Source organism: Ylistrum balloti, unplaced genomic scaffold (genome assembly GCF_031769215.1).
Source record: "Ylistrum balloti isolate Yb309-2 unplaced genomic scaffold, AGI_CSIRO_Ybal_v1 Utg370676, whole genome shotgun sequence".
Classification (NCBI taxonomy): domain Eukaryota; kingdom Metazoa; phylum Mollusca; class Bivalvia; order Pectinida; family Pectinidae; genus Ylistrum; species Ylistrum balloti.
The window spans coordinates 301,453-315,109 of record NW_026782408.1 but is presented as its reverse complement, the minus strand read 5'-3'; the positions used below and the strand labels follow the sequence as shown (position 1 = coordinate 315,109).

Sequence of the window (13,657 nt, the reverse complement as noted above, 5' to 3'; positions counted from 1 at the left end):
ATGATCCAATCTACAAGGTGATGTGTGTTTGATCAATGATTTACACAGACAGTTTGCCTAGAAGGTCATATGTAACATCATTTGCCTTCTTTTTATATACTCAAGTAGACATGCATTGGAGGTCGTCTGAAGCCTTAATGTCTTGTCTTCTCTTTATACACAAGAAGACATGTATTGGAGGTCGTTCGAAGTCTTATTTTGTTCTCTTCTCTTTATACTCATGTAGACATGTATTGGAGGTCGTCTGAAGCCTTAATGTCTTGTCTTCTCTTTATACTCAAGTAGACATGTATTGGAGGTGGTCTGAAACCTTAATGTCTTGTCTTCTCTTTATACTCAAGTAGACATGTATTGGAGGTCGTTCGAAGTCTTATTTTCTTGTCTTCTCTTTATACTCATGTAGACATGTATTGGAGGTCGTCTGAAGCCTTAATGTCTTGTCTTCTCTTTATACTCAAGTAGACATGTATTGGAGGTCGTCTGAAACCTTAATGTCTTGTCTTGTCTTTTTACTCAAGAAGACATGTATTGGAGGTCGTCTGAAGCCTCAATGTCTTGTCTTCTCTTTATACACAAGTAGACATGTATTGGAGGTCGTTCGAAGTCTTATTTTCTTGTCTTCTCTTTATACTCAAGTAGACATGCATTGGAGGTCGTCTAAAGTCTTAATGTCTTGTCTTCTCTTTATACACAAGAAGACATGTATTGGAGGTCGTTCGAAGTCTTATTTTCTTCTCTTCTCTTTATACATAAGTAGACATGTATTGGAGGTCGTCTGAAGCCTTAATGTCTTGTCTTCTCTTTATACTCAAGTAGACATGTATTGGAGGTGGTCTGAAACCTTAATGTCTTGTCTTCTCTTTATACTCAAGTAGACATGTATTGGAGGTCGTACTCTTATTTTCTTGTCTTCTCTTTATACTCATGTAGACATGTATTGGAGGTCGTCTGAAGCCTTAATGTCTTGTCTTCTCTTTATACTCAAGTAGACATGTATTGGAGGTCGTATGAAGCCTTAATGTCTTGTCTTCTCTTTATACACAAGAAGATATGTCTTGTCTTCTCTTTATATACAAGAATACCTGTCTTGTCTTCTCTTTATACTCAAGAATACCTGTCTTGTCTTCTCTTTATACTCAAGAATACCTGTCTTGTCTTCTCTTTATACACCAGTAGACATGTATTGGAGGTCGTCTGAAGCCTTAATGTCTTGTCTCTTCTTTATACTCAAGTAGACATGTATTGGAGGTCGTCTGAAGCCTTAATGTCTTGTCTTCTCTTTATACTCAAGAATACCTGTCTTGTCTTCTCTTTATACACAAGAAGACATGTATTGGAGGTTGTTCGAAGTCTTATTTTCTTGTCTTCTCTTTATACACCAGTAGACATGTATTGGAGGTCGTCTGAAGCCTTAATGTCTTGTCTTCTCTTTATACTCAAGTAGACATGCATTGGAGGTCGTCTGAAGCCTTAATGTCTTGTCTTCTCTTTATACTCAACTAGACATGTATTGGAGGTCGTCTGAAACCTTAATGTCTTGTCTTCTCTTTATACATAAGTAGACATGTATTGGAGGTTGTCTGAAGCCTCGATGTCTTGTCTTCTCTTTATACTCAAGAATACCTGTCTTGTCTTGTCTTTTCACACAAGTAAACATGTATTGGAGGGTCATCTGAAGCCTTTTTTTTTGTCTTCTTTCATAGAAGAATGAATATTCTAGCCAAAATTTCATTTTGTCTATATATTCTGTTATTATTTTATTCTATTTTATTAGAGATATAGGGAAAGCAGAACATCAGTCATACTACCATAGGAACCAGTCAGTTGTTTTAAGAGATTTACAGTTTGTTGTAATATATATAAAACATTTCTTATACAAATAAGCCAAATTCTCATATGTTTATACACCAGAGCAGTTTTTCCCAAAGAAAGCTGTGGATTGATTCAGACAGGATCTGTGTGATTGCAGAGATCCCCTTGCTTTCATGTCTTTAATAGTTCATTAATGTGACCATGTTTTCTTCTGTTTTCAATTTATAGTTGGAAATTGGTCTTTTAGTTTTCTAATAATAGGCGATGCTAAATTCCTGATAGGACATATACCATTTGAAATGGTGATAAATGCCAAGCTTGATGAATGTTTTAGCAGCTATGCACAGCTCACACTACACACACTGCTTGTGATATTCTCACGTCCGAAACGTAGGGCAGGACGTCTCCGTAATTGACCGGTCAATACAATTGATTTCTAGATTAACACCTATATCCTTCTGCTTAATGACGTTCTTTGATTTTCTGCGCTACAAATTACCCAAAATAAAGTAAATGAATGTTGTTTTCAGTTTGTGGGTCAGTGGTTTGATTTTCTGCGCTACAAATTACCCAAAATACAGTAAATAAATGTTGTTTTCAGTTTGTGGGTCAGTGGTTTGATTTTCTGTGATGTATGTCCTCAGACCATGTAGGTTGCTGTTGGACAATTTTTAAGTAAACCCCTTTAAATCAATCTTCATGAAAATTGTTCATTCATCCGTCCTTCAGCAATGCATGCTATTATATGACGATAATTTTTCCCTCATCCTTATTCATAACAAACACGTTGCAAAGGTCTAAATTTATTGCAATGGTACACCAAAACGGGCAGAAAACATGCACATGTTGATATAACTGATCGAAACACGTCTGGCATCTCACAGGTGAAAATAATCATCTAGTAACCTATGTTACAATTTTTAACCAATCAGAAATGAAGATTTTGGCAGTTAAATAAAACAATTATTGACCTGTTTTCAGGTAAATAATTTTTTTTTTTAACTTAAATATGTGATATTTCCCATAGCTAGATAGTTAATAAATACTCATATATACCTGAAAACAAGTCCGTAATTGTATGTCACCTTATTGTCACTACTTCATCATTCCTACATGAAGATTTTTTACTCAGTTAATGGTTGTGCATTAATAAATCTGAAACTGATTGGATGAATGTAAGATCAGATTGCTGTCAGCTGATCATGTTTTAATTTGACCAATAGATAATTAAATCTACTTCTCAAGAAGCATTAGGTAGATCTTCCTTATACCTGTCGTCTGTATGTTCTCAATATTCCATTTATGATAGAGGCATGCATATTTGTTTGATTTTGAGACTACACTATCAGAATAATCTGGTTTTTACTTGGAAAACTTCAAATTTACACCTGCTGCTATTACTGTATCTCAGAAAGGACAGATAATTTTAAGACTTCAAACTAGTTTCTCCTGCGAGTTCCCAGGTTGCTTAATTGAAGCTTGCTGATTTGGCTGAGAAGATGACATTTTCCAAGTCCAGATTGTTAAAAAATCCTTGTATTCACCTAAAAACAGGTCAGTAATTGAATAATATCAGATTTAAACTACTTTTTTTTCAAATTCCAGATAAAGATTTCTCTTAGTCCTTTGTTGACAGGTTAAGAATCTTTCCACTTTGTCTAGAAGCAGTTGTGAAAGTGAGCTGGTATAATAGTTTTACAATCAATATGTTTAAGTTTACAACCTTCAAGTCAATATGACAATCCCATTTTGTTGCATAGCTGTGAAAGCTTTTTCTACAATTTCACTGATATCCAAAGTTGACGATCAAAACGTTATTGAAGTAGGGATTAAGAAACAGGAATGAATCGGAGGATTTGGTTGACCCAGGGGGGTGATGAAATGGACAAAAGTGATTGGAACATTTCTCAGGTTTGCCATGTGAGTCATTTAGCCATTCCATAACATGGAGAATCACTGTTGAATTGGTCTTAGTTGTGCACACTTTATGATCTCCCAGCATAACGAAGTTGGAATCTGAGGATAAAGGAATGTTGTCGTATGCAACACCCTATCAGTGCTGCAGCAAGTTGGCGTCTTTTTTACATTTATACATGACCATGATATCTTTGATGACTTTGTGATTCAGGGCACGGGGTCAAGTCAAATGTCATCAATAGTGGGAATCTTTATCAGATTTCAGCAGCAAGCTGCATGATATGGAAAAAATGTAGACTGAAGTTATTGCAGTGTACAGTTATAGTCAGAGGGTTTAAGAACGTTTTACTACTGACATCCACACTATTCATTCAACACATGAAAAAAGATCAGATTTATAGGAATGAAGTAGGTCTGACCAGGTATAATAGTGATTCCCATACAATCCCATCCCATTCTCTCCCTGTACCATTCTATCCCGTCCTATCCCATCCTATCCTGTCCCATCCGTAATCAATGTCATTAGCAACTTTACTTCTTTAAGGGTTTCAATCAAACTTTGATCAAAGACGAATTATAAGAAAACATCAGATGAGTTCATATTTTCAGAGTTTAAAGGTCAAGGTCACTGTTCCTAAATAATATGTGCTAGTTTATTTAATTTAATTCGTATATAGTTTTTTCGACAGGCAGTTGGATGTATAGAAAGTATATTCCCTTATAAACGTACAGACAGAAGACATTTGCAATGTTATATATGTAGCTTGTTGTCTTACGTGTAACTTTGGAAACCAAACATGTAATTCTGTGTAGAATCTGGCTTATGACTGAAGATTGAATTTCATTGCAGTAATTGTGTTTTGAACTTAAAACAGTCTATGAACATACAGTAATCACTTCATCATCTGTGATTATGAAATAAATTCTTCTTTCTCCTTTTTTATTACACAAGTTCTCAAAGCTTAGATGTTTATATAGTCATGTTGTAGGGAAGTACATGATAGACATGGCCTGGATCACAAACATGACCACATATTAGTTATATGTAAGTCAGAATTGAGTTATTGTACTCTTTACAAGACACTACCTCCCATCAGGTCCCAACCACTGGGTTATAAAGCAATTGTACTCTTTACAAGACACTACCTCCCATCAGGTCCCAACCACTGGGTTATAAAGCAATTGTACTCTTTACAAGGCACTACCTCCCATCAGGTCCCAACCACTAGGTTATAAAGCAATTGTACTCGTTACAAGACACTACCTCCCATCAGGTCCCAACCACTAGGTTATAAAGCAATTGTACTCATTACAAGACAATACCTCCCATTAGGTCCCAACCACTTGCTTATAAAGCAATTGTACTCTTTACAAGGCACTACCTCCCATCAGGTCCCAACCACTAGGTTATAAAGCAATTGTACTCTTTACAAGACACTACCTCCCATCAGGTCCCAACCACTAGGTTATAAAGCAATTGTACTCTTTACAAGACACTACCTCCCATCAGGTCCCAACCACTAGGTTATAAAGCAATTGTACTCTTTACAAGACACTACCTCCCATCAGGTCCCAACCACTTGCTTATAAAGCAATTGTACTCTTTACAAGGCACTACCTCCCATCAGGTCCCAACCACTAGGTTATAAAGCAATTGTACTCTTTACAAGACACTACCTCCCATCAGGTCCCAACCACTGGGTTATAAAGCAATTGTACTCTTTACAAGACACTACCTCCCATCAGGTCCCAACCACTCGGTTATAAAGCAATTGTACTCTTTACAAGGCACTACCTCTCATCAGGTCCCAACCACTCACTTATAAAGCAATTGTACTCTTTAAAAGACACTACCTCCCATCAGGTCCCAACCACTGGGTTATAAAGCAATTGTACTCTTTACAAGACACTACCTCCCATCAGGTCCCAACCACTGGGTTATAAAGCAATTGTACTCTTTAAAAGACACTACCTCCCATCAGGTCCCAACCACTGGGTTATAAAGCAATTGTACTCTTTACAAGACACTACCTCCCATCAGGTCCCAACCACTGGGTTATAAAGCAATTGTACTCTTTACAAGACACTACCTCCCATCAGGTCCCAACCACTGGGTTATAAAGCAATTGTACTCTTTACAAGACACTACCTCCCATCAGGTCCCAACCACTGGGTTATAAAGCAATTGTACTCTTTACAAGACACTACCTCCCATCAGGTCCCAACCACTGGGTTATAAAGCAATTGTACTCTTTACAAGACACTACCTCCCATCAGGTCCCAACCACTGGGTTATAAAGCAATTGTACTCTTTACAAGACACTACCTCCCATCAGGTCCCAACCACTTGCTTATAAAGCAATTGTACTCTTTACAAGACACTACCTCCCATCAGGTCCCAACCACTGGGTTATAAAGCAATTGTACTCTTTACAAGACACTACCTCCCATCAGGTCCCAACCACTGGGTTATAAAGCAATTGTACTCTTTACAAGACACTACCTCCCATCAGGTCCCAACCACTTGCTTATAAAGCAATTGTACTCTTTACAAGACACTACCTCCCATCAGGTCCCAACCACTGGGTTATAAAGCAATTGTACTCTTTACAAGACACTACCTCCCATTAGGTCCCAACCACTGGGTTATAAAGCAATTGTACTCTTTACAAGACACTACCTACCATTAGGTCCAAACCACTGGGTTATAAAGCTTACCAGTGGTTAGAGAAAAAATTAAGTTGGAAAAACAAGGACTTTTAAAGAAAAAGATATACTAAAATGATCATTCTCATCTTTCTTAAAACACTTTAAGGATATTTCAAATCACTTTTTAATTCATATTTGGAAATTTTTACTTAACATGTGTAAATTCCAACCAGGCTTTGAGCCACTGGGATCTAATTGCTATATAGTAAGAGCAATTGATGTGAAGTTCAATTGAAACAGTGATATCAAAAAATTTTTGTTCTCAAAGAATAATAAATGAAATTAGTCAGAAGGCTTGATGAATATATAGACAATTGCTTTTTTTTTGAGCTGTGTTTTCTGCCAGACAATAGTTCTCCATTCATTAAACAACAGCACTGTGTTATACCTTTACATGGCAAGGCATTTGTGGAGGAGATGGCTTAGGGGAGTTTACCCAGTATTAGTGTATTGGAGAACAACTCCAGTGAATGAATTGATGCTATACTGATGCTACCAAACATCTGAACACAATGAGGGCAGCCATCAGTGTGGATACAGTGGTGAGGCTGTGGCTGTGATATGGTGGGGACAGACATGTGTTTGTGACCAGTAACTAGGGATTAGTGTTAATTTTCTGTCTACCTAGAAACGACAGATCGTACCTTAAGTAGGCACGCTGGTCTCAACATCTTCTACAAATATTATATGGATTTATATTCTAAGCACAATTTGGTCCATTCCTCAGACAAATTGGACAGTTTTTTGGAAAGAAACATATAATATCAACCTGAGTGCAGAAATGTGTAGAAATCCTATCAATTTGTGATTACGGTTATTGATAGGCTAATTCTACTGTGGTAATGAATTATAAGACTTCTCCCCGCTGGATTGAAAACGCACCATGATTGGATGATATGAAGAATGAAAAAAAACCCCACTGTGTATGACTAGAGTTTACTGTCAAGTAGGGATGTGGATTAGTTTTCTATGTAAATTATACAGAGTGGCCTTGTGGATTACATCCTCCAAATAACTTCTATAATAGCCAGTGTAATATATTGTGTGTGGTTCACCTTTCGTAGCTTATGGATTATGATGTACATAGAGTATAGTTATTCCAAGTGTGGTGCGGATTATTATACAAAGGTTTCATGTGGATTAACAATATAATATTATTCCTTGCGGATTATATGTATAACTCATGTGTGGTTCGTGCAGTCCTTTTAAAAACAGGTAGGTATATCCACCTGTCAGGTAGGTCACAGTATATATACCTGTCAGTCACAGTATATACCTGTCAGGTAGGTCACAGTATATACACCTGTCAGGTAGGTCACAGTATATACCTGTCAGGTAGGTCACAGTATATATACCTGTCAGGTAGGTCACAGTATATACACCTGTCAGGTAGGTCACAGTAAATATACCTGTCAGGTAGGTCACAGTATACACCTGTCAGGTAGGTCACAGTATATATACCTGTCAGGTAGGTCACAGTATATACCTGTCAGGAAGGTCACAGTATACACCTGTCGGGTAGGTCACAGTATATATAACTGTCAGGTAGGTCACAGTATATATACCTGTCAGGTAGGTCACACTATACACCTGTCAGGTAGGTCACAGTATATATACCTGTCAGGTAGGTCACAGTATATATACCTGTCAGGTAGGTCACAGTATATATACCTGTCAGGTAGGTCACAGTATACACCTGTCAGGTAGGTCACAGTATATATACCTGTTAGGTAGGTCACCCTATACACCTGTCAGGTAGGTCACAGTATATACCTGTCAGGTAGGTCACCGTATATACCTGTCAGGTAGGTCACAGTATATATACCTGTCAGGTAGGTCACAGTATATACCTGTCAGGTAGGTCCTTCACACAGTGGTTTTGCTAAATATCTCACAGAGCCTTAAATGATCGTAACCACAAGTTCAACACATTTTCGTGGCTGTCAGTTGAGGTTAAAGGTTAAAAGTCACATTTGACCACTTTTGATATTAAAAGCTTCTACACGAGATGTTCCATATGAACCACTCAATAGATTTGGGTCTTGAAACAAGGATGTATCTTCTTGAACCAAGTTATCGTTTACTTTGTTTTCGTTTTAGTACAGTGATATCATTGTATTGATAAGTCGAAGGAAAAATGTTGCTGTGCGAAGAATATGTCGAAGATAATGTAAACATTAGAACTATATTGACATGCTGCAGAATATTTTCTAACTTTTTCAGTGGATAGAAGTGGTCTTTTCTCTAAACAACATTTAAACTTATGTGTTTTAATTTTACAGTATGGATGGTGCTGACCTGTGTTTTGAGATTGTGAAGCGAGCATCACTAGGCTTTGTATACAGTGAAGCTGTAGCCAGGTAATGTGAATTTAAGAACTTATAGATTTTAAGAGACAACAAAAAGTCCTTATTACAAAACAGTTCTAAGTGTGTTCTGGTAGTCTGGAGACACTAGACATACTCCCATAGTCTGGAGACACTAGACATACTACCTTAGTCTGGGGACACTAGACATACTACCTTAGTCTGGAGACACTAGACATACTACCTTAGTCTGGGGACACTAGACATACTACCTTAGTCTGGGGACACTAGACATACTCCCATAGTCTGAGGACACTAGACATACTCCCATAGTCTGGGGACACTAGACATACTCCCATAGTCTAAGGACACTAGTCATACTCCCATAGTCTGAGGACACTAGACATACTCCCATAGTCTGAGGACACTAGACATACTCCCATAGTCTGGAGACACATACTACCTTAGTCTGGGGATACTATACCTCATAGTCTGAGGACACTAGACATACTCCCATAGTCTGGACACACTAGACATACTCCCATAGTCTGAGGACACTAGTCATACTCCCATAGTCTGAGGACACTAGACATACTCCCATAGTCTGAGGACACTAGACATACTCCCATAGTCTGGAGACACTAGACATACTACCTTAGTCTGGGGACACTAGGTCATAGTCTGAGGACACTAGACATACTCCCATAGTCTGGACACACTAGTACTCCCATAGTCTGAGGACACAGTACTCCCATAGTCTGAGGACACTAGACATACTCCCATAGTCTGAGGACACTAGACATACTCCCATAGTTCACACTACATACTCCCATAGTCTGGAGACACTAGACATACTATAGCTACATACTCCCATAGTCTGGAGACATAGTCTGGAGACACTAGACATACTCCCATAGTCTGAGGACACTAGACATACTCCCATAGTCTGAGGACACTAGACATACTCCCATAGTCTGGGGACACTAGACATACTCCCATAGTCTGGGGACACTAGACATACTCCCATAGTCTGAGGACACTAGACATACTCCCATAGTCTGGGGACATACTCCCATAGTCTGATACACTCATACTCCCATAGTCTGAGGACACTAGACATACTCCCATAGTTTGGACACACTAGACATACTCCCATAGTCTGAGGACACTGTAACATGTCTAGACATACTCCCATCCACTAGACATACTCCCATAGTCTGGAGGACACTAGACATACTCCCATAGTCTGGAGGACACTAGACATACTCCCATAGTCTGGGGACACTAGACATACTCCCATAGTCTGACACTAGACATACTCCCATAGTCTAAGGACACTAGACATGTTTTGAGGATACTAGACATACTCCCATAGTCTGAGACACTAGACATACTCCCATAGTCTGGGGACACATAGTGACATACTCCATAGTCTGAGGATAGTCTGGGACACTATACATACTATAGTCTGAGACACACTAGACATACTCCCATAGTCCCTCCCATAGTCTGAGGACAAACATACTCCCATAGTTTGGACACACTAGACATACTCCCTTAGTCTGAGGACACTAGACATACTCCCATAGTCTGAGGACACTAGACATACTCCCATAGTCTGGGACACTAGACATACTCCCATAGTCTGGTGACACTAGACATACTCCCATAGTCTGGGGACACTAGACATACTCCCATAGTCTGGAGACACTAGACATACTCCCATAGTCTGGGGACACTAGACATACTCCCATAGTCTGGAGACACTAGACATACTCCCATAGTCTGGGGACACTAGACATACTCCCATAGTCTGAGGACACTAGACATACTCCCATAGTCTGGAGACACTAGACATACTCCCATAGTCTGGGGACACTAGACATACTCCCATAGTCTGAGAACACTAGACATACTCCCATAGTCTGAGGACACTAGACATACTCCCATAGTCTGGGGACACTATACATACTCCCATAGTCTGAGGACACTAGACATACTCCCATAGTCTGAGGACACTAGACATACTCCCATAGTCTGAGGACACTAGACATACTCCCATAGTTTGGACACACTAGACATACTCCCTTAGTCTGAGGACACTAGACATACTCCCATAGTCTGAGGACACTAGACATACTCCCATAGTCTGAGGACACTAGACATACTCCCATAGTCTGGGGACACTAGACATACTCCCATAGTCTGGGGACACTAGACATACTCCCATAGTCTGGGGACACTAGACATACTCCCATAGTCTGGGGACACTAGACATACTCCCATAGTCTGGGGACACTAGACATACTCCCGTAGTCTGGAGACACTAGACATACTCCCGTAGTCTGGGGACACTAGACATACTCCCGTAGTCTGGGGACACTAGACATACTCCCATAGTCTGAGGACACTAGACATACTCCCATAGTCTGGAGACATTAGACATACTCCCATAGTCTGAGGACACTAGACATACTCCCATAGTCTGGGGACACTAGACATACTCCCATAGTCTGGGGACACTAGACATACTCCCATAGTCTGGAGACACTAGACATACTCCCATAGTCTGGGGACACTAGACATACTCCCATAGTCTGGGGACACTAGACATACTCCCATCTGGGGACACTAGACATACTCCCATAGTCTGGAGACACTAGACATACTCCCATAGTCTAAGGACACTAGACATACTCCCATAGTTTGAGGACACTAGACATACTCCCATAGTCTGGAGACACTAGACATACTCCCATAGTCTGGGGACACTAGACATACTCCCATAGTCTGAGGACACTAGTCATACTCCCATAGTCTGAGGACACTAGACATACTCCCATAGTCTAAGGACACTAGACATACTCCCATAGTTTGAGGACACTAGACATACTCCCATAGTCTGGAGACACTAGACATACTCCCGTAGTCTGGGGACACTAGACATACTCCCGTAGTCTGGGGACACTAGACATACCCCCATAGTCTGAGGACACTAGACATACTCCCATAGTCTGGGGACCTTCACATCATGTTGATCTATCCATAAGGTATTCATGCATAACAAAGAAAACATATAGTTTATAGCCAGTAGGATGTTGGCACCCATCCTTTGTTCAAATGAATGACCTTGACCCACTTTAAATGTCACAGTAGTTAAATGTGTTACACTGCTTTAAACAACTTCTCAATATACAAGAGGCCTGGGGTACTGATGTTTGGTCTGTAATATACTGCGATAAAGAGCTACCATGCTTGTTCAAATAAATGACCCTGACCAATTTTCATGGTCACAGGGGTCAAATGTGTTAAACTCTTTTATACTTAAAATCATCTTGACCTGTATTGATTGATACATAAGATAATAATCGACTATCTTCTAGAAATAACATAGAAACATGATAATCACCTTCCTTGGAAAGGCCGAAAATGTTTGAATAATAGTCATGACCTGATTTTAAAAAAGTTTGGCAATTTGTTAGACTTTGATCCACTTTGCACTTAGCATTGTTGAATGAAAGATGAGTGATGGAGGCCCATTGTGTCTCGGTGTTTTATCAGACTATAAAACGTCTCTGATTAAAGATTTCAACGGGGAGACAATTGGTATGTGAACATGAGCAGGAGATCATTGATTCACCAGCCAAAGTTATTCTGTTGATTAGATGGACAGTCCGAGTAACACATTCACTTACTGGAGATTTATTGTCAGTTTATTGGCCAGTTGGTAGATGACCTTTCCTTACAGCTAGTGTATTGCAGATTCAAAAATCATTTAACTGTACTGGTGATACTGATCATTTCATATTCTGCCTGTGCCTAGTGAAGAATGATTTAATACACTTTACAATGTAGATCAACATTTTTCATTTCAATCTTAATTATAACAGTATATTGTGTGATCGATAGTCTTTTCACTTCCACTCTATGTATCTTAGCAACACAGATTCCTGGTCAGTGTTTAAAATACTTTCAAAAAAGGTGTTAATTCAGTGATATAGTGAAACTTACTTCATGTCATGTCTGTTAATATCACTTTCTGGTTAATATCACATTTTCTTGAAACACAGATTTTTTGCCTATATATTCTAGGTTGCTGATGTCACTTATTTTCATTATCACTAAATCACTGTATACTATATACTAGAAATGTCTGTCTTTAGACAGATACCTCGTTCATAAAATTGGATAGTTTGATACTACTGCTCTGCATCAGTGCTGTCAGTTTTGTTTCTTTGTTGGGGGTTGGGAAGGAGGGATATTTTGTTGGGGGTTTTAAAGCAGGGATATTTTGTTTGGGGTTGGGAAGGAGGGGTTTTTTGTTAGGGGGCAGGCAGGAAGGGAATTTTGTCGTGGGTAGGAAAGGAGGGGTATTTGTTGGGGGTTGGGAAGGAGGGGACATTTGTTGGGGTTGGGAAGGAGGGATATTTTGTTGGGGGTTTTAAAGGAGGGATATTTTGTTTGGGGTTGGGAAGGAGGGTTTTTTTTGTTAGGGGGCAGGCAGGAAGGGAATTTTGTTTGGGGTTGCAAAGGAGGGTTATTTGTTGGGGGTTGGAAGGAGGGGAATTTTGTTTGGGGTTGGGAAGGAGGGAGATTTTGTTTGGGGTTTGGAAGGAGGGGTTTTTTGTTAGGGGGCAGGCAGGAAGGGAATTTTGTTTGGGGTTGCAATGGAGGGTTTTTTGTTGGGGGTTGGAAGGAGGGGAATTTTGTTTGGGGTTGGGAAGGAGGGAGATTTTGTTTGGGGTTTGGAAGGAGGGGTTTTTTGTTAGGGGGCAGGCAGGAAGGGAATTTTGTTTGGGGTTGGGAAGGAGGAAGATTTTGTTTGGGGTTTGGAAGGAGGGGTTTTTTGTTAGGGGGCAGGCAGGAACGGAATTTGTTTGGGGTTTTAAAGGAGGGAGATTTTGTTTGGGGTT

At 39.5% G+C, this 13,657-nt stretch overlaps 1 protein-coding gene across 3 annotated transcripts in view; it reads left to right on the top strand.

Annotated features, from left to right (window-relative positions):
• The window catches only part of LOC132557470 (peripheral plasma membrane protein CASK-like), a 261,926-nt gene that overhangs the window by 79,819 nt on the left and 168,450 nt on the right, over nucleotides 1-13,657 (top strand). For all 3 annotated transcript variants that reach the window (XM_060221959.1, XM_060221960.1, XM_060221958.1), the window contains exon 5: nucleotides 8,721-8,798. In XM_060221959.1, the coding sequence (XP_060077942.1) occupies nucleotides 8,721-8,798 (78 nt within the window). The remainder of the gene's footprint in view (nucleotides 1-8,720; nucleotides 8,799-13,657) is intronic.